A 24292-nucleotide genomic window follows, 5' to 3' on the forward strand; every position below is an offset into this window, starting at 1 on the left:
CAGTTTGAGATCGAAAGGGGGCAGCAAGAGGCTCACCTCCCCCCCCCCCCCCCCAGTTTTTAGGTTACTCCCATAATGTACTTTGCAGGTGAACCCGTTTTTCAAAAGCTTGGATTTGTGACTATTTTCCCTTAATGTTTGTATTGGTTTACTTTTGCTGCCTAGTGATTTGTTGAAAATTCACTTGCGACCCCTTAAGTGGAGATTACAATTTGTTACGCTCTTTTTCAGTCTTCTATTAAATCTTGCCAAATATAGTCCTGCTTCATTTCTTCTTCCTTATACATCCCTTTTGATACATAACTGCTTTTTTATGATTGTATTTATTAGCTATTTTATGACATATCATACGTGGTATATTCTCTAATAGTATATTATGAAATAATAATGAAAGTTTTGTTGGATAAGACAAATTAATGTATTTCATTTATTGGTATTGGTTGTACATATACATAAATGTAAGACAAGCATATACAATTGTATATATTTAGATTTTGTTTATTTTGTTATTGTATCATATAAAACTGATTGTACATATTAACAATATCAATATTATATATATCATTTTATCCTGATTTTTTGTTGGTATCTCGACACTTTGTTATGTTTATTGACCACCCATCACATGTCTGGAAGGTCTTAAAAGCAATGGATTCCTTTGTGATGAAATCGCACACCTTACAACGTTAAACCATACTCTCACAAGAGCACATCTTTTGAAAGCCGGAAGGGTATTACCTTTGTGACACAGTCCTTATACATGTACATGAGTTAATGTCTTTCTGGTTCCCAATAGACGATATGGAAGATTGACCCTTGGTGGTTTCTGTGACCTTCTTGTACATTGACCTTTGACCGGTTCAGTACTGATATGTCACACGGCTCATGAAGGCTTTCCATGAATGTGAAGAGGTTAGTGGGATTGCAGTCTGAAGGGGATGTTTGACTAGCTCCACCCATAAGGTAAGGAGTCGGGCCTACTTGGTGGGGTAGATTGGTGGGGCGGGGCGGGGGGGGGGGGGGGGTGAACAAAGGCAAGAATGGTTATAGTTTGGATGAAAATAGCAAAGATAGTCTCTGGAAAGGAGACCTTATGTCTTTAGATTGGCACTGGCATAGTCGCCCATCTTAACAGCGCATCATTGTATTGCCTTGATTTACCCCCCCCCCCCCCCCTCCCCTCTGAGGGGCTGCCCCAATATTAATATTAATGAAATAATAAGAAGTGGCATTGCCTCATCCATCCACTATCTAATTAACAGTGAAAACATTGTGATAGAGAAGTTCATTTGTATGATCCCTCACAAAGCACTCCTGAGACTATTCCTGTGAATCGATGCATTCTTTGTGTAAGCCAAATAATCTGTGAGCTTCATTCTATTGTTACCCGAGTAAAATGATCCTTTTGAGCACTTATTCCTTCATTTATACATTTCTTTGGGAAAATTTCATTTCAGATAGATCAAGCTTGTTGCAGTGTAGCAGCAAACGTGAAATATGCATGTATACAGTGTATGTGTTGCCAAATGTAAAGAAGATTTATTTAGAATCTTACAATTCCTGTTTGATTGGTTAATTCTTCCAGTAGCCATCAAAAAATATTTTAAAAACTACCTGTATTTGCACCCGGATTTGATCCATAATTAAGGACTCAATAAAATTCTGACCAAAGGCCAACATTGTGAAATGAAAATAAACAAATATGACAATGCTCAAATTAGAAAATTTTAAACTACTATAACTGCAATTTTGGATTTTGATGCATTTTGAATTTTTTAGTAAATATGAATTGTGAACTTTTGACCAAATAAATATTAGAAATTGTACTTTTGGGTGTTATATATTTATGAAAAATACAGGTATGTAAAATATAATGGAAAAAAGCTAACAAATTATCATGACCATACATGTATTTGTAGATTTATCAAAGTGATATGTTTAATCATAAATATTTACAACCATCTGTTATCTAAAATTGATAGTATTCTCCAAACCCTCAACTATGTTAAATGCCTGTTTGATATATGAGAATAAGATATTTTTGTTTTGTATACAATCTTTAAAATTGGAAGATTCTTACAAATTGTTTTGTTATTCTGTTAACTCTTCTAGAAATAATTATATTTTACATTCCATTACAAAGGTACAACCCCCGGTCATATTATCTCTGAACAAATTGGAAATGTACACTTTCACAATTTAGGGTGATTTTATTTTGTTACAACTCAAAATTACCGCTAACTGCAATGCCATTGTGTTGGTGTAGAGTTCTAAATATCTGTGGAACATGAAAACATTGAAAAGCTTTTTTAGAAATTTTGGAATGGTCTATGGACGTATATTTCATTTGTGTAGTCCTGGTTGTTTAAAAGTTGCATAGCAGCGCAAATTGTTCTACGCCTGTGGAAATGTTACATGTTTATATATTTTTGTCTGCTTTGGGCCTTGCTGGCAAAGTAAATGTTAAAACCAAATTTAATTTGCTAGAATAACACGTAGAAGGTGTGGTATTTGATATGAGGTGGGAAAGCAGTGCAGTATATGATGTGAAAAAATGCTTGCTTCATAATTTTGTATGGTAAGAAATAAATGGTGGAATTTATGGGTGGACAATGCGAGTGTCTTGGAGATTCTAATAAAAAGACTGGACTCAGAGACTAGCTGTAAAGTGATGTCCCTGAAAATGGTTCATGCAAAGGAAACTTTAATGGTTGTGTCACGTTTGATTTCTTCTTGTGAGACTAAGTAGTTTAATTACTGCTATAAGATATGATTTTATTTAAAAACGTAGCAAATGTCAAGAATTTTGTATGATTTTCTTGGTGAAATCTACATGTAGACAACAAAGCACATTTCATAAGTTTAAACCTACACAAAAAATTATCTGGGTCTCTCCCCAATTTTGAAATTGTAACTCTTGTTTACTGGTTCTTGCACAAGTAATCCTTTAACTCCCCATCACCACTCTTCCAGAAAACACCCCTGTACATACATACACCCACACACACACACCCCACTTGGAAAATTCCCAACTGGATGTAGATGTGCAGCCCTTGCAAAATACTTGTGCGAGGACAAAAAAGGTTTTTACATCTCTGCATGTTCAAAACTGAGATACTAAGATTCATACAATTAATAACATTGAATAGCTTTTCTTTTGTGGGATACTCGTGAAATATTCTCCTCAGCCCTTGTATCCCACTCAAGGCCATTCAATATTATATGAATATCAAACAATGAGGAGAACTTACAAAAGTATTTTATACAATTACTTTTATTGCACCATATTCACAAAACGGATACAAAATAGATACAAAAAAGACTTTTAAAATGTCACTTCTTTGCCAGTTTGGTATAAGGTACATGCATAATAAAGACATCGTCAAAAGCATGCAGCTCCATCAGAAATGTTCACATGTATAGGGTGTTAATACTTTCTGCAATGTTCACACTGAAATACTTGTATGTTTGACGGTTTACCAATGGAGATTTGATAAAATGCATTTTCAAGAGATCATAAATGGAGCGTTGTCTGGCTGATCAAAGGGATAAGGCAAGGCAAAGTACAATGACTTCCTGGGCTTGCAGATCTACTCCTAAAAAGAAAAAGAAAATTGTCTTTTTTCCTCCAAATATATTTTGAACAATTCCATACCCCATCTCTGAATCTAAAACTAATAAAATGCAACAGCAGATTAGGATCCAACCTTCACAAGAGAAAACAGTCTGCTTGACTGACCTTTTGGGATTATTGTTGCAACATAGCTATCATATGTTGATAAAATTCATGAAGATCAAAAATAAAATTCATCTTTGACCTATACAATATGACTTTTTTTCAGCACCAGTTCAAAACCTTCAATTTTAATGAGGCAAGTCAAGTCGAGAGCAAAAATATATGTCAACTAGCTGTCTTCTGGCCTCCTCTGAAATACTAGCTGAGAACAATTCAAGAACAATTCTTTATATCATAACGATAGAACCCAGGTACCTTTAAATCAGAAGCACCTAAATATGCTTGTGAAAATCTCATATAATATCAAGCAAGATGGCACGTTGTACCTTGAAAATGTCTCTTAGTTTTTAAAATGACAGGTATGGTATTCACAGTAAATCTATTTAATGCATTATTGAATAGACATCAACAGAGAGTTTCCTTGAAGACTGATTTTAGCAAAATATCTTGGAGATTTTTGCCACCTCCACAACAAAAGCCTTTGTGCAGTATTTGAGATTCCTGCAAAGGTGACTAATATGAAATACAGATTTACGTGTATAACTAGACTTCAGTCAAATTCTTTTTTTCACCTTTGGCATTTTGATCCTAAATATAGCATTAAAAACCTCACGCATATTATAATAACTCCATTCAAGAGAAGCTTGTCACATCCATGCACATATAATCCAAGGGATAACATGATGTTGGAATTCTATCATGTGAATTGCTGGTTCTTGGTTTGTAACTTTATTTTAGTAACACCTGCTTGAAAAACATCTGCCACCGTCCACCCAGGTTTAGTAAATTGGTACCGGGTAGGAACTTAATCCTTGAATGCTTTGAGTGCCTCAGGGCAGCTGGGCTAATACAAAGGGTTATAATATTACTTTGTAGGCACATTGTGTATCCCCTTATGTGCAATATAAGTGTAGCTTATATTATTTTTTACTATAATACCATGATGACGTATTTTTGAGGGAAACTATTTTATATGCTTTGATTCAAAGCAATTTGCAATCAAAATGTCCATAACTTAAGGATTTGCAGCAGATATTTTTTTAATCTTTTTACATGACATTGATAAAAAAACATAAAACAAAAAACAAAGAACAAAGATATAACAAAGATACTTTTCATTATTACATAACAAAACTCAATTTCAGAATAGGTACACATACATGTAATGAGGAAAATTGATCTGCATAGTATGTTTCTTGACTACACATAAATATATCAACATGCCGTTGAAAAAAAATTGAGAATCAGAACTGGCTGGCAGATACAGCTTCTCAGTGACTTTGATATAATAAAATAGGTTGGTGCAAATAATATCAAGTCTAAATATTTGAGATATAGTTATCACTTTATTTTATTCAATATAACATTGAATCTGATGAATTCTAAAGACCCTGAGACAACCACTGTACACGTATGCTGAATAAAATGAAATTAATTCCAAGCATTGACAAAATAATTCAGTTTCATGCATTGATTGTTGCCATACCAGGCAATGTCACCATTAATATACCTTTAACAGCAAACACTCCATCAAAGCATGTACAAGACTACATCAAGGAAAAGCCTCAGTTTTGAGTGTTGTTAACCTAGATTATACATCTGGCCTGTAAATTAGATGGCACTCTTTGGGTTATATCACATTTTCTTGCTGGTCTCAAAAAGCCATGAATTTTCTTTAAAATTTGGGACTTTGAAATTATGCAACTGGAATTTTGATCTTACAATCTAGATATTCAACATTCAAATATTCTACACAGCAATGTCTGGACCCGAAGGTGATCCCAAATACATGAACTTGAGGACTTGGAAAAACCCTACATGCATATATTTTCATCAAAGAATACCCCGATTTTGTTCCTGCCTTGCATGCTGGCAAAGAATTTGGCATTTGAACGGTTCTACGACACCTGCACTTTATATCCCAAATTCATTAATTTTCTTCATAACTTGAGCCAGACACAATACCTGACCCTAATCCTAAATCTAAACCTAACCTAAACCCTATTGCAGCCTCAACCCTAGATCGAAAGCTTCAGTCTCTGATATCAACGGTTGTTCCGCTGACATTATATCTGGCTCCAGCAGCTCTGACCGCCTCTATCTTGACAAATGTCAGTTTTATTAAAGAATGACCCATACCAAACGGTTATTTCTGTCTACCTCAACCCTAACCCTAACCCTACTTTATGTCCTTCACAAATTAAAGCCTGAAGCAAGTGTCACCATTGGGACCAAGGGTCAGGTCACCATCATAGACTATCCTTGTTTCACTCATCTAGTTATAATTGAACAACGTAGAATGTAAGAGAACTAAATTATTCTAGATTGTACTTTGGAAATATTCCTGTTTATCATGAGGATACTGTAATAATAAAATACACACTTCATTTCCTTATATCCTGGTTAACCTACATTCTTAGCTGACAATTCTGAGTATGTATTACAATCTAAATAAATATAGTAATGTAAATGCATTGGTGCTACTCAAATGAAACATACCGGTAAATAATATGAATAATAATTTAATCATCTATAGCTCAAAAATGTACATATAGTTATCAAATCTATGGTTAAAAACATATGAATACAATCTAGTTACCTGAATTCCATGAAAAGGATATATTTTTGTCAATATCTATATGTGTTCTCATGAGCAAGATAGTGGTGTGCTATTCCCTTCTTTATAAGCACATAATTATGTCTTGTCCTTGAAAGCTATAACAAAAGTTTGAGCACAGTCTTGTTGCACAAATAACGCTTTCATCCCTAAAGGCTTAAATAAATAACATACATATAGCCCATCATGTTGGTAAACAAAGAATGTTGTTGTTGTTCTTATTGTATTGTTATATACATAGGGCTACATTTGCCTAGGAATTGTGCAATCAATAAATCCTTAAATAATTACCATCATTAGGATATAGTCATCTCTTTTAAGATCATCTTTCATGGAATCCAGGTACATGACCTGCTAAAAACATGCAATATATTAAATCAAACGAAAAGTTGGCAGTCTAAAACATCAATGATAACTTTCAAACTCATTATGCACACACACAGACACAACCTTCAAAACACTTTGATAAAATAAAACCCACAATTACAACCAGGGGAAACAGAAAACATCCTAAAACACAAAAAACAATTAATTTGAAACTGAACTGTCCATTTAAAAAAAAAAGATAAATTTTCTTGAGACAATGCACTGCTCATCAAGTTAAATTTATTCACCTGTGATTAGCCTTATTTTAAGATTAGGTAATACTTCCCCTTTACTCAGCACTACAAGACATATCAATACAAGTGTTCAAGGCACATTGAACCATTAGACCACTGTTAAGCATTTAGGAATAATAATTAGTAGAATTGAATTGATGTGCCAGATTATGTTGAGCCGACTGACCAATGCTTTACCTGTGTGTTTAGTCAGTATGCTTGGCTAAAAATGGTGCCATGTATTAACAGATATTCCAAAAACACAAAAGATATAATTGTTGAAAATCGTTTATCTTATTGCATAGCAGCAGAACCATAAATACTACTTATATTTAATAGTATTATAATCTTAAGTTATTTTATTTCTAGACCAACTTTTTCTCATTCCAACTTTGTTTGATATAGGTAATCATAATTTTTTAATTGATTAGAGTGATTGACTCCATCAAAGCCTTCTTTTATAAATCAAGGCCTGTATATAATTTCAAAAGTTATATTCACATTTAGTTAGGTTACAAAGGAACATCCCTTTATTAAGTAAAAATGTGTTCTACATATTTTTACATAATAGCAGTGAAGGGATGTTCCTTTGTCTACCACAGCAATTGTTGAGGGTAGAATGAGGAACTGTATATTTTGTCCTCTTTCTTTGTCCGTCATGTTCATATCGCAGACCACTTGATGACTTCATCAAAATCAAAATTGTAAAACAAAGATAAAAGACAGACTGGTCAAGAATCTAGTTCTAAAATTCTTCTCTGCATCCTGAGTAAAGCATATTAATATTAGAAAACATTCGGTAGAACCCTGTTCTTTCTTCCTGCTTCTCCAGAAACAGATGGAATAGTGTAAACACAAATATAGGATAGGATTAAATATGTAGTGTGAACGCTGGGCTTATATACAGGCAATGCATGACTTCAACTATCGACAAGCGAAGTATAAAGAGAAAAGGCAAACTATTAGGCACACATGCATTTTGATTGGACCTCTAAACAAATGTTTGGTTTGGTGGATTGTTTTACCCGACTGCTAAGAAAGTATACGTATGCTTGAAAGTAAGCGACAAGGGGACAGACGGCTTTGAGTCCTCTACCAGGGACTTGGTTTCGAACCCAGGACCTCCCGGTTACGAGACCACTGCTCTACCACTACGCTATCGCGTCTCCTTGTTGTTGGTTACACCTCGTTCAGATAGGACTCAGTAAGATTTAACATGCCCCTACTTTTTGAATTAAAATAAAAGTATTCTCATTTAACTATAATTGGACCCTATCTTGTTCTTCATACAAACACAATTGCTGTTTCTCACTTTTAATCAAAAGCACCGACTTTCTATTATTTTGTGCCGGTATTTAATGCATCTTTATCTTTTGCAAGGTTTCTTTCTTTTCTCTAACTTGTTCTATTAAATTTGGAATGAATGATTTGAAGCACCAGTAATGTTATCCTACAAAAAAAAAAAAATTCAGGTTTGCAATACACTATCAGAGCCCCTTCCCTAGCACACAAAACTTATTATCAGATCTCTTCAAAAAAAGCAACTGAAAAATCATTATTTCATCAAGTATGAACACTAATGAGAATAAACTGTTCATATGGCAGTTGGATATACACAACATGAAATCATTTTTTAGTGTTTGTTTGTAGCACCTGACTGCTATGAAAGCATTTGTATGCATGTAAGTATTAAGCAACTAGGGGACCTACAACTTCAAGTCATCACCCAATGACTTGGTAACAAGGATTAACTTTTTACCACAGGGCACTAGCGCTTTGACTTGTTTTTCGAAAGTGGGACCTCTTGGTTTTACAAGACCACTGAGCCATCGCGCCTCTTTTTCTAGAGTGCTCTGCAAAATAATTAATACATTTTGACATGTCTGATGAAAATCATATTTAATTGGATGAGCTCACAAGGCTCGCATGACATTTTTTCTTACAAATGGATATTGACATGAAATTTTACACTAAAAACTACAATGCCATCCAAAATTTGAAAAAAAGAAGATACCAAAATTTGCAGTTTTAAAGTTTGTTTTTACAATGAATTCGAATACATCTATATTCTGACCTATTGCAAGTAATATACCTAAAAAGTCTATATTTCTTTAATAAATAATTTGTGAAATACTCCTGAAAAACAAGTTATCACTTCAAAATGTGATCAAGGATATTGGAGTTCATGAATGAACATGTTCCAAGTGAAGAAATATTTGGTATTAAGTGTGGAACAGGCTCAGGCATTTGGATGACAATAAATACAGTCATGTGACCTATAGGCAGTTCTATCACTCATGCCCCCCCCCCCCCAACCTCCGACCCCCTGTCTAAAAACACTACCACCACCATGACTACTTGGACTCTCGCTTGGAAGCACGGATTAAATCCACCTTATCCTCAACAATAGAAAGCTGCTTTCCGAGGTCGTTCAGTTCATGCTGGATGTGCGATATTCTGCCTTCTATCCGGTCCATTCGGTTGCCATCACTGGGCCCAACGAACCTCCAGAGGGCGTACACCATGTAGAAGGCGGAGAGGAGGAAGGCAGTGAAGACGGCGTTGTTGGTGATGACAGAGATGATGAAACCCAAAAGACCTGTATGAGAAGGTGACAAGAGTATGGTGATGGTGGACAACAAGTGGGCAACCTGACATGCACTAAATGAATCTGAATACACCTTTGAAGGCTTTTGGCAAAATGATGCAGTAAACCATGGAGGACTTTTTTTTCTATCTTAAATTGCTTTTTCTGTATCTTATAAGATACAGATGATTAGATGAATGGGAATGTGTAGGAACTTTTTTGCATGGAGCCATCTTGTTTTCATTTCCACTAGTTTCAGCATCGTGCATTCACAAGCTTTGCATATATTCAAAGATATAGAGTGCTGCATAAATGCTGTGAATCATTACCAGTGATTCGGTGTCAGTTTGTTGTGAAATAGCTTAGATTTATTCAAACTTTTCAAACAGATTGACTCCATTATTGTCTTCAGGATTACTTTAAACTTGTCAAGAGTTCTTCAACATCACACGGAAACTAGCTGGAGATAGGACTTTCACTATAACTGCATCTAAATATTGGAATAGGCTAACTTTAATACTCAGGCAATCACCATCTGTCTCTTCATTCAAAGAGGACTTGAAACATTTCTTTTTCGTAATCCAGATTTTTAAGATTCTGTAAGTTTTCATTTTCATTTTTTGTAGGATTCTTTTTGTTGTAAGTGCTTTGGTCCGCTCTGGGAAAAAGCGGAGGATATAAATAATAATAATAATAATAATAACTTACCTATAAACACAAACAATTCATACATGCACCATGCGGGACCATAGAGGGAGTGCACCAGGAGTGAGGTTGCCATGACGAAGAGAGTGAGGCCTGATGATAAGTAACGAATACCCACGTATCCTGTTATCAGCCACACCATCAGGAGAGCAGCATCCAAGAAAGTCTTTTCATACTTTTGTAGCTCAGCTAATAAATCAGGAGCTAGGGGTATACGAAAAGAAACATCAATTTAAAAGATTCTGCACAGAAAATCAAAAGGCTTGAATTACTTTTTTGATTTTTATACATTATGGTGAATAGAGTCTTTGGAAATGATGATGATGATGATGATGATAAAAATGATGATGATGGGTATAATGGTAATGACGGTGATGATGATGATGATGATGACAATGAAGATGCACACAATGAAGATGTTTAAAGTAAAATAATGATGATCTTTATGAAGATGATAAGAAGAATATGATGATGAACTCAAGGAAAAACATGATATAAAATATGTGAGGGTAAAATCTACAATCCAAGTTCACATTCTGTTATCTTACAATGATGATGATGTTATAATAATAATAATAATTTACGATTTATATAGCTCACATATCTGCCTAAATGACACTCAAGGCGCACAAAAAAGATTCACTGCTAACATTTTAAATACAAACAATAAACAAATTAAAGTTAACAAATTAATGATAAGTCAACAAATCAAATGAAAAATGCAAATAACAGATTCAGTAAGAAATCAAAATGACAACAAGTACATGTATATTCATTAGAGTTTATCATATATTTCCTTCATAAGGTTTATGTTGTATGTTTATCTCAATCAAAATGTTTGTTTTTTCTGCAATTACTCACTTTTAGCATGGAATATTGCCATGGAGAATCTATCTACATATTTGACAGCATCCTGCATCAGTCTCCCATCCTTGAATTTCTTGAGGGTCAACGAGGACTGACGAGTAGACTTCCCCCATGCCTGTGGGAAACAACAACAAAATCGGGAATTAAAAAATATATATATTTATTTATTTCCACATGTGAGGTGGATTGCCCTTTCAACTTCAGTTGGTTTTCAAAGGGGTCCACGCACATCTAAAAACAGTTACAAATCATGACAACATACAAGAGATAAACAAATAAACAATTAAATACATGAGATATACAAGAAAAATCAGTATGGGTATATTTGAGTAATAATATGTTTCTAGTCAAGGTAGATAATATACTTCTTAAATTGTTGAGCTATGAGTGTGTTTACTGAGACATCTTTTTCCATAATTTGTTTTTATGCAAGGTACGCACATCACCAACCCTGAGTCTGCAATTAAATGTTTGAGTTACCGTATAAATTGATTATAAATGTAACTAAGAATTAATAAGTTTTGGCTTCTCTTTCTTTTTATACAAATAAAGAGAAAAACAACTTGAACAATGTCTAACCATCTTCCTTGTTTAAACAAAATGCATTCCCTCCATTATTTGACTGGAAATGCTATGCCTGTTGGACATACAAACTTTAATAACAAAATCAGGAATAGCTGTCAACTAAAACGTTTGGCTACTCTTAACTTTCTGTATATGCACCCCCAAAAAAGGAAAAAAATAACTGGAACAATGTATATCATCTTCCTTCTTTCATCTCAACAAATCCTCTCCATGTTCTGAAATGGACATTACTAGAATGTCTCACAATTATTTTTATTGAAATATGTTCATGGAAGTAAGTTACAAGTAAAGATTCTATAGAGTTTTTAATTTTTGTTAAATTCTTTTTTAATCATGTACCAACACTCCGATCATGTTCATACATATCCAAGTTATACCTACAGCACTCCCTTCATGCATATGTGTATCTGCATTGAAATTGGATATGACATTACTTCATACTTTGCACTTCACCATAACTTTTGCAACACTACAAAGTTGCTCAATATACCACACTATAATCACTGGCAACAGAGCCTGCAACAGAGCTATATCGTATTTTGTAATTTTCTATATTTATTTATATTTTGATGTGTTGAAATCTATACTTGTTTGTGTCATGAAGAGCCTCAACGAAAAACCAGTATTTATTTGCTAATTGGGCTACTCTTCTTTTAAAAGATGACGTGTAATAAATAAATAAAAATAAAAATACCTTTTGGGCCTCTTTGACCACTTCGGCATTGGAGACGTCCCTCCAGGACTTGTTGATTCCCTCTGAGATGGAGCCGGTCGCTTGGTAGTTGTTCCATACCAAGAACAGGGTCATCCCCATCAGGATGGACAGGATGAAGAGGCGCCAGGTCATCATGGGGATTGATCAGACGCACTTCAGAACTTCGAAGGAGAGGTGAGCGGGAATCGACTGATAGGGTGGTGGGTGGTAGTGAAGACTGGTAGCTTCTGCACAGACTACACGTATCTGAACAAGAAAAAATTGGAAAATACATTAAAGCCTGTACTACCAGCATAAGTTATGCTTTTAAAGGATACTTATTGATTTCATCAAGGTTATAATTCTTTTTCTTGATACCCACAAAACCTTGATACTTTTTTTTCTTGATACCCACAGTGTTTCTGTTTCCTTTTTGCTCTATCAAGAAGAGGTAATGATAAAAATCCACCCTGTAATAGAATGCCTACTAACTAATGTCTACTATAGCACACATCAGTGTTACCTGATATGCTTCATAAAAATGCCATTTAATTTATCTTATATCGTGATTAAAAACAAGTTAAAAAAAACAGAGCATCTTTTAAATTAAGTCTTATTGGATCTCCTGCCGCTAAATTAGAAATGATTTCTATGAATGAAAAGAGGGAAAGAGAGACAGAGAGACAGAGAGAGAGAGACAGAGAGAGAGAGAGAGAGATAGTATGGACATGAAACAATACTGTTACAGATTGCTATTAAGATTGCTATTGCTATTTGTTTAAAGTAAAGCTTTGTAAAAATCTATATTTTCATCTTACAACCGTTTATTAGCTGTGTATCATCTTATGACTTCAAATCAATTTTAGTGCCTTTTTAGAACTATTGAAAGAAATCATATTACAGGCAACTACTGTAAGCAATGAAGGTAGTATCTCAGCAGGAAAAAAATTACACGGGGGCTCAGGGCAAAGTAGCCCCCGAAATGCCAAAAAGAGCCCCCAAAAGTCCTAAAAGAGCCCCCCGAAATTTGCATAGAGTTCAATGCAAAACAAATTAAAGAGTGTAATTTTAATGTAAGCAAGCTTGAAAAGTAGCTCCCGAAATTGTTTAAATATTTTTTCAATAATAATAGAATATGTCTTCTTTACCCAGAGAAGCCTCATATATACCTGTATTAATTTGTTTAATATATTACATTAAGAGCAACAATCAAACTCCACTGGAATCATTACAAGTCCAGTGAATAGTTAGAGGTCATTAGATGATACCAGGCACCTTGGGCAGCTTATATAAATCCAATCAGTGACATGTAAACTGATGATTTAAGCTAGGTTTCACCATGGTACTTAGCATAACCTTCTCACATTCTGAATGCACAGCTGGACTACTGACTGACGTACATTTCACATTGCAAACATACCAGTGTAAATTACCACTGCCTTCTTTCATGCATGTTAAAGGGCCACTTACACATACTCATATATGTTTTGAAGGACTACTCCTCTTTAACAACCTTACAGGGGAAATAATATGGTTTAACTACAAACCCTGCTACGATGACAATTGTTACGCTTTAATTAACACTAACCAAATTCCAAACCCTGGATCTAACACTAGATCTATTAACCTAACAGAAACCCAATTACTACCCAAATCTGATGTCTTTGGCAGAATCAAGCTTGAAAAGATTGTCTCCAAACTCCAAAGCATGTGTTGGATGATTACTTTACAACAACATGTATAGAGACCATTCTTAAAGGGTAAGCCTACCCTGATTACCTGATATTACCGGTAAGTTAGTTTATATAGAAGCAGACAAACGAGAGAACAAAAATTTTAAAAGTTGGAACAATATCCGATTAAAAAAAGGAAATTTATGATTTTTTGAAGATGTCATCACTGAAATACAAAATGGCAACATTGCGACGTATCAGGCGAGCTCCTCTCAAATTTGCTCTCAACAGAAAATTCCATGAACTTTCATTTTTTAGTAATTGATGATGGAATAGATTTGTTTGAATACAGGGGCTGTATAATAATTTTATTTAGGTTAAATGTATGATTGAAAATATAGATTTTTAGTATTTTAGTACATGGCAAATGAGCCTCAAAAGAAACATCACAGAGTTACCAATTTGTGTTTGATTGATTCATAACTTTCTAATTTTTAATCGGTTTTTACTCAAACTTTCACTGACCTGTTTCTCCCATTTTGTTTGTGCTTTTATTAAAACCAACATAAACTACACTTAAACTATGGCATCACTAAATAGTAAGAACAAATGTCTCTTATAGTCTTTTTCATAACAAGGAACTATGATGTAAATTATCTTGGATCAAAATATAAATACATAAATATACACTGTACATGGTCCCGCGCTTTCTGTTAACAGCAGATTTTTGATCAACAAACAGAAAAAGTCCCTTCGATCATCTAATGTACATATTAAAAAATCATGTGAGCTGGTAGCAATTCATGTAACATTAGCTATTCGACCTTGTAGGAAATGCATTAACTATCGCTGTGACAATCAACCAATCCATACAGGAAATGGTAAATCTTTCTCCTCCCTCTAAACGCTGAATATTTCCAAACTTCCTGAAATGCTGTAAGATCCTCTTGAAAACGCGTCAGAAAGACCTTTAACGGATTGCTGGTTTACTTAACCCATTGACTATTGAATTCTCTAGTTCCCATAGGCTTAACACACAGAGCCCAACCGGTTCTAGTAAGGGATGGATTAATACACAGAGTTCCTGGTAGCTAGCTTTACATCATGACACTATCCATCCTGTTCTGAGTGACTCATGTTACAAGCCAAATGCTCACTAATTTCTCAATGTCACTTTCTTGTACTTAACTCACTCAATACCACAAATTTTTACTTCCATTAGACACATCTCTATGATTCCAAGTTCAGTAGTACCGGTATTCAAAGGGTTAAAGCCCCACTGTCCTACTTGTAGCTACTTGCTCCCTCTATATAGAAAACTTCCCCAATTGGTGCCTATTGGTCCCCCATGATCCTCTATTTCTTATGTTATTTGAGAGCTGAGTTAATGAGAAGCCACCTGTCAGTGACCTCGCTGTGTGGTCTAATAAATCCCTCCTAGCCACACTAGTGTTGTTAGGCTTTAAAGTTCATGCACAGTATCAGAAAAATTGAAAAGGTCAAGAGTTCCTTTATTTTCAGTGTTACTTTAGATAAAAATTTACTAACCAGGAGGGCAGAGTCGAAGATCTATAGAGTCTGGTCTGGAATGATCCATCCCTTTTTTAATTTTTTTTTTTGGAGGGTGGGGGAGGCCGAGGTTTATCCATCACTGATTGAACTTGCGTTACTTTTGAATTATCATAATCACACTATTGTTTCTGAGCTTTTCACACCCCAAAACCCAGGGTTCTCACCAGTGCACTTAACACCTTGGTAATGAACAATTACATGTATTCAAAACATTGGGGGGGGGGGGGAGGTTAAAAAAAGTACCACAGGGAAAGTCTCTCTGACAAGGGTAATAAATGTTTGAGGAGGCGAGTTGGCTCAGTTGGTAAAGCGTCTACCTGTCGAACCAAAGATCATGGGTTTGAATCCATCCCAGGTGGATGACTGAAGTGTGCGTTGTGTGTTAACGTGCCCCTCCCGTTTCATAGACGCAGGCTATGTTCAGTGGAAAACACTCCATCCCTCGGATAGGACATTAAATGGAGGCCCCGTGTACAGGAAGGTCACCACCCTTGCACGTTAAGAACCCACTGCACTATTTGTATAAGAGTAGGGGAAAACCCCGGTGTAGTGGTCCACCTGCACACCCTAATCAGGCCGGGTATACATGTACATGTATACAGCATCTGCGAGAATCTTCAGTATTGAAGGAGGCAGATTATCTTGAAGAAGAAGGAGGAGGGTGTGTCGATGCCTACTTTAAAGTTTAAACCTACAAAATATTTTGGTTTTCCCAATTAAACTATTGTACCTCCCTACAATGCCATAAAGCCATATTTTGAGTGGTACTCTAATTCTAAAATCACCCAGGGTTATGATATTACAAAGACGTACATGTATTAATTTAAGTTTGTACCAACAGTAAACCGTTTTTCTTTCAAAGTCAGAGAAGAAGGAAAAAAAGTATGATTCTTCACTTTTCTTGTCTTAGCTGATGTGAAAAACTGATGTGAAAACCATACGTTCCACGATGTAAAGTTCTGTTTTTATATCAATACAGCAAAAAACAACCATTTTATTTAAGTTTATCTTAAAGATAATGGGAACGCATTAAGGATATGCATAACTATTTCAACAGAAAATTCAAACTTAGATTCTGTGGACATTTTTACTCCGTTTTATAATGAAAGAACGTCCGCCAAAATTTTCACAAAAAGACAAAATTACTTTCTTCCTAGATTTCTTTACTCTCTTGCTCTCCTTCTCCGCAAAATTAAAAAGATCAATTTCGCATATCTAAGTTTTGAAATGCAGAGTAACAAAATATTTGTTTATATCTTTAATTTCAAATACAGAGTACAACAAATAATTTTACAACAAAGAAATGCCACGCTGAAACGACCAATCCCAAATTGCATACAAGTTTTTACAACATACCATAAAACTATACACGTGGGACCGGTATGGCGAATGAGAGATGAAGAAGGGAATTTACATATCAAATATTATCAGCTAAAATTTAATTTTGCGAATGAAATCTTACCCTGATATATTAAGGTGCACTTGGTTAATCCAAAGATGATATTCGTCCTCGAATTCCAGTATTTTTAGGGCGTGCAGACGATTTATTCTTGAGGATTCTCTGAGACTGAGCGTGCTGAGAACGGAAAGGACAATGACCTCTGATGACGCTAAGATTTGATTTGAGGAGGTGTCATTCGGGAAATTCCCAATAAAAAGGGGCGTATCCCTATTTTAGAAAGGCCTCGGCCGATCGGTCTGACAAATGAATGGCGCTCCTTATTTCAATTCTTCCGAAGATCTGTATGTATTTTTAATGCAGGCAATTTTTTTCTTGCTTTATTTAATAATGAATATATGTTTGTAGTATTTTCCTATATTATTGCATCTCAAAAAATGATTGTATAGGATGAATATGAGCAAGCTTCCTATTCAATGTAGACTCTATATTATAATAATAAGTTCTTCTTTTAACTTTCAATCCTCTACATGTCCATGCCCCAAATTATCTTTCTGAAATGATTCAATTATATACAACCCAATAGGCCCCTTCTTTCTGCAAATCAAACTCTCTTGACCGTTAAAAAAGCAAAAACACAATACTTTGGTGATAGATCCTTTTCATGCTCTGCTTAACTTATTAGTATTTCAACTTCTATGGTAATTTGTCGAAATCGGAAAACGATGTTATCTGAAGAAGAAAAAACACCTACCTTTCCTGTTTATTCTTAGGCAACTAATTAAGCCTTTTTTCTTTTCTTATCTTTGGCCCGTCACCCACCATTCCTTCTCTCATTTGACATATTCGAGATTGTTTTCCAACACTCCAGCAGTAAGCATTATTTTCCTTTGAAAACAGCTTATAGCTGACAAGGGCAATCCATCCCATGAGTGGAGAATAAATAAATTAAATAAATTAATTAAATTAAAATTAAAATTAAATTAAATTAAATTAAATTAAATTCTCAGTATATATGTTTCAACTAAAAAAAATGAAATAGCTAGACCTATATGGGGGTCTAGACTATATGGGTGGCTAATTTAGACCATTTCACAGTAGTCTAGGCTACACCGCAAAGGTTCATCAGATAGGATTAGGTGAGGGTTAGGATAAGGGCTGTGACTGTGGTAATTTTTAGAAATTTTTAGAAACATGCCTCTGCAACTGATTAAATGCCCCCCCCCCCCCCCCCCCCCCCCCTGGAAGATCAGACTACGTCCACCATAGGCACGTGCAGTCGTGCACCTTGTTTACCAAACATCGCGCCCCTCAGTTATATAACTCGTGCGCGATAATCGGAGAGCAGGCATGTTCCAGTAACTTGGAACTTTGGAAGTCGAAATCATGGACTAGGGAACTTCTAAATGATGGTCTGAAATTTGGATTGACGTTAAGTACACGAATGATGCAATGGCAAATTCTGTGCCAGGTAAGTGTGCCAGGAATGCGGGAATGAGGAGAAAAAGAATCGAACCGAGCCCGAGCCGACATGATCATGAGCCGTACAACTAGTGCCTGCATGCACTGTCTGGTACTGGTGGCACGGTGCATGGTGGTGGTAGTAGTAGATCAAGCCGCTGCCGCTCTTGGCCAAGCGGGTGAGATGTGGCTGGCCCCTGGCGTTGGCATATAGACATAGTTCGAGCATGGATTTTTCTAGTAAATGGTTCAAGCTATAAGTAAGCCAAGCACTGTCTACAGACAATGCGGTAGCCGGTAGCTCCTCATCTCATGCTCATGGCAGGCCGCTCATTTAAGTCTTTCTATCTCTAAAATTAAACACAAAAAAGGCCACATCTTTTTAATTGTTTTGCCCGAGGTGCTTTTTTAGGTCGAGCATTTAAAGATACAACTACCAGTGTTTGAGGTATTGTGAATGAATATTGTAAAAGTGTGTTCACAGATCACACAACATAACTCTATTTTTATTTTAGCTACGAGGAAGCAAGGTTGCACCGACAATAAAGTACATTATCAAAAGTATTCCCTTTTCGTTATTTTATTGATGTATAAACAAAGCTGACAATACACTTGCAAAGTGTAGTCAAGCAAATATAGATGACTTGTATGTGAATCACATGAATGTGAATTGAGGATACTGCATGTAGTTACATTCAATGGTCATGGATGAGAATGAACAAGAATAAATGCAGTGAATGAATATAGCTTACAACAATGATAGAAATGAAGTCGAAAGTCCAATGAAGATGATGACGGATGAAACGAAGGAAGGGGCCCACGCAATGACGATGCGGAGGCTTGAAGGCGAGGATGCAGCTTCGTTGTCGTGGCTGAGGAGCCGTGAAAAATCTCTATGCTGACGCTCGTGATGATGATGATGAAGTAGCTCTCAGGCGAGAAGAGGGGAGAAGAAATGTGGCGCTCAGCGACGAAACAGTGAGTCACTCGATGTCGGAGGCCAAGGTAGAAATGCAGACATCAAAGCCGGTAGTGATGCTGAGCAGTGAGTCGCTCGATTGATGCGCCAAACTTTGATGGTGAATGTTTAGATGAGCTGCGGTGAATTGAGCTTGTGTGGGTGAAAGGCTACCGGTGAAGAAACTGGCAGCTCCCAGCGGAGAATCAAGCGCCATGTCAGGTCCTGATTGTCTTGTCTTGGGCCTTGGTGGAATTGTAGTACATGATATCATAGTCGCACTGAAAATGAAATTTTGCCATTTTCGAAGGTCCTATTTGTATCCGTACTGCCAATTTAAAGAAGATTTTAACTGATCTACATAATTAAATGAGTGCCTGTTTTGGTTTTTTTATCATTTAACTTCCAGACACTGACAATGGTTCTTCCAGTAGTCCATCATTGAGTTTCCAGATGGTCATTACTGGGATTAAGAAGATGTATCCAGCAGTAAAGAACATTTCAACGGCAGAGTTGAAAGAGCTCATGAGGACAGAAGAAGCACGAGCTAGACTTGTCATAGTGGTAAGTCCATGATCTGAGATAGCTAGATCAATTATAATCTATCCAAAGATAAAAGTAAGTTCTTGTCATTAAGTGCTAGAAGGCAGATGGACTTGAATTGTGAGTTAAAATTCATCTGACTCTTGAGTTGATAATAATTCCTCATTAACTTTCAGCACAAGAATTGTATTTATTATTATCCATCACCATGCAGGAATTCTAAATTCTCTTTTATTTAAAGCCCCACTGCACAACTTATAGCTACTTGCGTCCTCTATATTCAGCCAACAATGCCTAAGCGGTACCCATTGATCCCCCATGATGCCCTTTTTCTTATGTTAATTGAGAGCTGATTTGATGAGATAACCACCTGCCAGTGACCTTGCAGGGAGGGGGGGGGGGGTAAGCACTCCATGCTAAACTTGTGCAGAGGGGATTTAGTAAACATTTCTAGGTAAGAATATTTGTTTGTGTAAAATTTGAAAAAACAAATTTGAATCTACCTGTTTGTAGGATGCAAGGCCTGAAGCAGAGTTCAGTGTAAGTCACATTCCATCAGCTGTCAGGATTGATCCCCAAACTCAGAACATGGATGATGTCAGGAGGACTCTTCAAGATCAACTTGTCAAAGGTTAGGTCAATTTTATTTTTTCACCTGTGACCAATGCTCCGGGCATTGTTCTTTTCAGAGTTATATGGTTAGAGTTAGAGGTATATTAAGAAGAAGTGGAGGGAGGGAGTGTCATCATGGCATGAAAGTCAGTAATCCTTCGAAAGAGTGAAATTGTTGACTTTAATAAATGAGGATGATGATGATTAAGAGTTAGAATTACATGTAGGGATGCAATTTGGGCTAGGGTAAGAGTTAGGTATAGTGTTTGTTTCAGGGATAAAGTCAAGAATTTACCTCTCGTAGTACTGGAAATTGACCATGGATCATTTTGTCACTGGAGATACGCCACCTCAGGGTAATGTCTAACCCAGTAGACACGTTGCTTGTATTTGATCATTGTAAGTGGTCATTGAAATCATTCCTGTTAACGCTATGTCATTCTGATTTCTTGTAGATGAACCAGCTAGTTCTGATAGTGAACCTATCCAGGTTGTGATGTACTGCTCTGTGGGTTACAGGTCATCAGCACTGGCCAAGAGGTTGAGACAAGCGCTCAAAGCAGAGAAGAATGACAGAGGTAATTTGCTACACCATTTAGAATATTTGTGCTATAAATTCTCAATTTTGTTTTAATCATATACTAATGAAAATAGCTTAGCGCACAAGAGAGTTTATAAATTATATTTTGTATGGAATTTTGAGAAAATAAATACTAATATAAATCTTGTAATGTTGCTAGTTTAGTGCATAACCTTATGAGCAACTGATTATATTCTTGATACGCAAGTAGGCTACATTCATAAGTTGTTTTCTTCAATGGTTTGCAGGCTTAATTATCAATAAGGTGATCAGAAGTAGTTTAGGAATTAATTTATGAATTATGACAGAGACAGGAGGATGATTGAGGTGGATATATGTAATAGAAGCAATATCACAGACTGTTCTTTTATCATTTATCATTATGATAACAAATTTGTTATCATGCTTAGTCTCCCAATAAAAAAATATCAAAGTACAATATGGATCAATGAACAAACAACAGGAATACAATTAAGAACCTTGTAACTTTGTAACATTGTTCTAAAATTTATCCTTTTGGATGGATATTTGCACAGTATGCATGCTGTCGTTCTTATCATCATCATCATCGTCATCATCATCATCAACATAATCATCATCATCATTATCATCAACATAAGTTTTGTTATTATTCTTAATAATCTTGATACAGAGACTGCTATGAGCCATCAATCTTCACCATCAACAGCGCCCTCTACGGTGATCTCTCCGTCAAGGATCAAAATCTTCAATTTGGAGGGCTGTCTCTTCAAGTGGGCCAACGAGGGTCATCAGATGGTGGACGGGCGGGGCAGCCCAACAAAGTTTGTTCACCCCTACAGTACCATGTGGGGTCAGCTGATCAGCAGAGACATCAGGAGGTGGGAGGGGCCTCGTATGTAAATTCAGGTCAACGACCGGGTCAATTGCAATTTTGAGTGGGTATATATCACCAAGCAATTGTCATTCAAACTTACTGAAATGCTGCATCTTAGATTTTTGTGAGTAGAATACCATAGTTGAACCATGTGAAGTATTTTAAGAGAAATATGAGCCCCCAGAAGGGGCCAATTATGCTTCATTTACTTGGTACCTGGTTGATTGGCCGCTTCGCTGCCTTTACCGCTCAGGATTCCAATGCTTCCTGTAGTAGTAGTAGAAATGGTTTATTGAAATAAAAATCAATCACGGCTCGAAAGCCGAATTACAGGTTTTTTACAATAGTAAAAACAAACATCAAAATTACAGGAATCAAAATAGGTAATAAACATGTAATAGTGAGATCATAATGACAAAGATCAATTACAATAACAAAAATTATTTTCTTACAGGCAGTGCCAGTTAGCATTCATTGACTACACCACTACACCATACTACTATTGATATCAATATTATTATTATTATTATTATAATTATTATTATTATTGTTATTACTATTCTTAGTATCAATAAAATGATAACAATAATTTGTATCAACATTATTACTAGGATTACTATTAACAATGGTAAATATCAAATAGTTTACTTAAAATATTGCACTTAAATCAAGTTCAAATTTTTGGGCCATTTTACTGAGTTTGTCCCGAAATTGCTTTGTGTTCCGTTTATGCAAGTAGCCCAGCATCTTTGTTAGTCTGTGGGTATTGCTTGATGAAATGAACCCACGAGAACCGACTTCAATTGCCAAAAGTTCTACCTCATAGCCATTGTCTTCAATGTCTCTGACGAGGGACGAGTATTTATCAACTTTATATTGATGGGCCTTATTGATTCTAAGTTCAAATGGGACTGTCAGCTCCATGATCATGATTTTTTTACTTTTTTCATCGTAGATACAAAGGTCAGGTCTCAGGTTTGTTTGGGTACAAGACAATGGGATTGTTGAGACAGGGGAGTAGCCGATTAAATAGGGAATATCATGAAGGATTTTTGTATCGAGCGAAGTACTTTCTGTGATGAATTCTACAAAGCATTTTAGTACATTGTTATGGCGCCAGGTGTATCGCCCTTGAGATAAAAATAGTGAACAGCAATTAAGAACATGGTTCAGTGTCTCAACACAATCGCAGTGCCTGCATTTGTTTGTTGCAGATTTGCCCCATCTCAGTAAATTTGCCCTTGTGTTTACAGTATCAGTAACAGCATTTACGAGAAATTTAAGGACTTTCACTGGCAAATTATACATGATGCTCTTCCAAATCGTACAGTTACTTTCTAGCGATAGAAGATCTAGAAATTTCCCTTGAACTACTAACTCTTTAACATGTGTATGCCAAATGGTAGAGACTTCGTGAGTTAGGATTTTTTTTTTGCCTCTCTTGGTTTCTTTTCCTTGAGTGTTGGATGCCCTTCAACAGATGAGTAAACCTCATTACTTTTTACAATCGTGTATTTTTTTCCTCACCCATTTCGACTCACGTTGCAATTGAGAGTCTAAACAATGATTCACCAAATCGTCCCCGTTCACCCTCATGGATATGTAAGAAATTTCATAAAAGCATTTTTAAACATGTAAAAGGTACAAGGGGATATATAAGGGTTAATTGATAATGCAATAATCAGACTAGGGTGAGTATATTTTATACATGTAGACGTTCTGATAAAAAGGTTATTAAAAAATGTGGGTAAATGGTTGTTCTAAGCAAATGACACAATAATAAAGCTAAATATGTTTCGATACAAAATAAATTAGAAATTTCATCTAAAATCGGTATTGCAAACATGAATTTGTCAAAGTGTATTCTTAAGTGCCTTAATATATAAAGGAAAACAATTAAATAATGTATTAAAACTCTTTGATAATTAAGATGCGATTGTGGTATGTTTTTAAAATTATTTACGTAAAGTTTGTTACATGAAGCATTGCAATCAATTTCAGAGTGATTTCCAAGTTTTGATTAAATAGTATAACACAAAATTGCAGGGAAATTAAATTGGTAAAATTTAAAAAAGTAGAAAAATGTACCAGCACGAACTTTATATCAAAATGTCACGAAGATGATGTGTCAAAATTACAGTTATAATTTATATTGAATTCAATAAGTTGATGATGTATGGTATTGCACTTTTCCGAAATCTTTGAGTTTTGCATCTGACTTGTTGCCTGACCCCATTGTTTCTCAGGG

The 24292-nt window shown here is 35.6% G+C and overlaps 2 protein-coding genes across 2 annotated transcripts; one reads left to right on the forward strand and one right to left on the reverse strand.

Moving 5' to 3' along the window:
* Positions 1-7976: 7976 nt before the first annotated feature.
* LOC100888578 lies at positions 7977-17231 on the reverse strand. The gene is made up of 5 exons (XM_003726245.3): positions 17098-17231; positions 12391-12657; positions 11106-11226; positions 10248-10448; positions 7977-9551 (listed from the first exon to the last, which is right to left on the reverse strand). Exons 2-5 carry the CDS (start codon positions 12544-12546, stop codon positions 9307-9309), a joined length of 723 nt encoding a protein of 240 aa, XP_003726293.1. The 5' UTR covers positions 12547-12657; positions 17098-17231; the 3' UTR covers positions 7977-9306.
* A 1151-nt stretch (positions 17232-18382) lies between these two features.
* Positions 18383-23973, forward strand: LOC100888641. Its single transcript, XM_003726246.3, has 5 exons — positions 18383-18505; positions 19863-20017; positions 20510-20627; positions 21064-21186; positions 21841-23973. The coding sequence occupies exons 1-5, from the start codon at positions 18487-18489 to the stop codon at positions 22068-22070; spliced, it is 645 nt and encodes a 214-aa protein (XP_003726294.1). The 5' UTR covers positions 18383-18486; the 3' UTR covers positions 22071-23973.
* The last annotated feature ends 319 nt before the right edge of the window (positions 23974-24292 follow it).

This window comes from Strongylocentrotus purpuratus, unplaced genomic scaffold (assembly GCF_000002235.5).
Source record: "Strongylocentrotus purpuratus isolate Spur 01 unplaced genomic scaffold, Spur_5.0 spur5_scaffold_2, whole genome shotgun sequence".
NCBI lineage: Eukaryota > Metazoa > Echinodermata > Echinoidea > Camarodonta > Strongylocentrotidae > Strongylocentrotus > Strongylocentrotus purpuratus.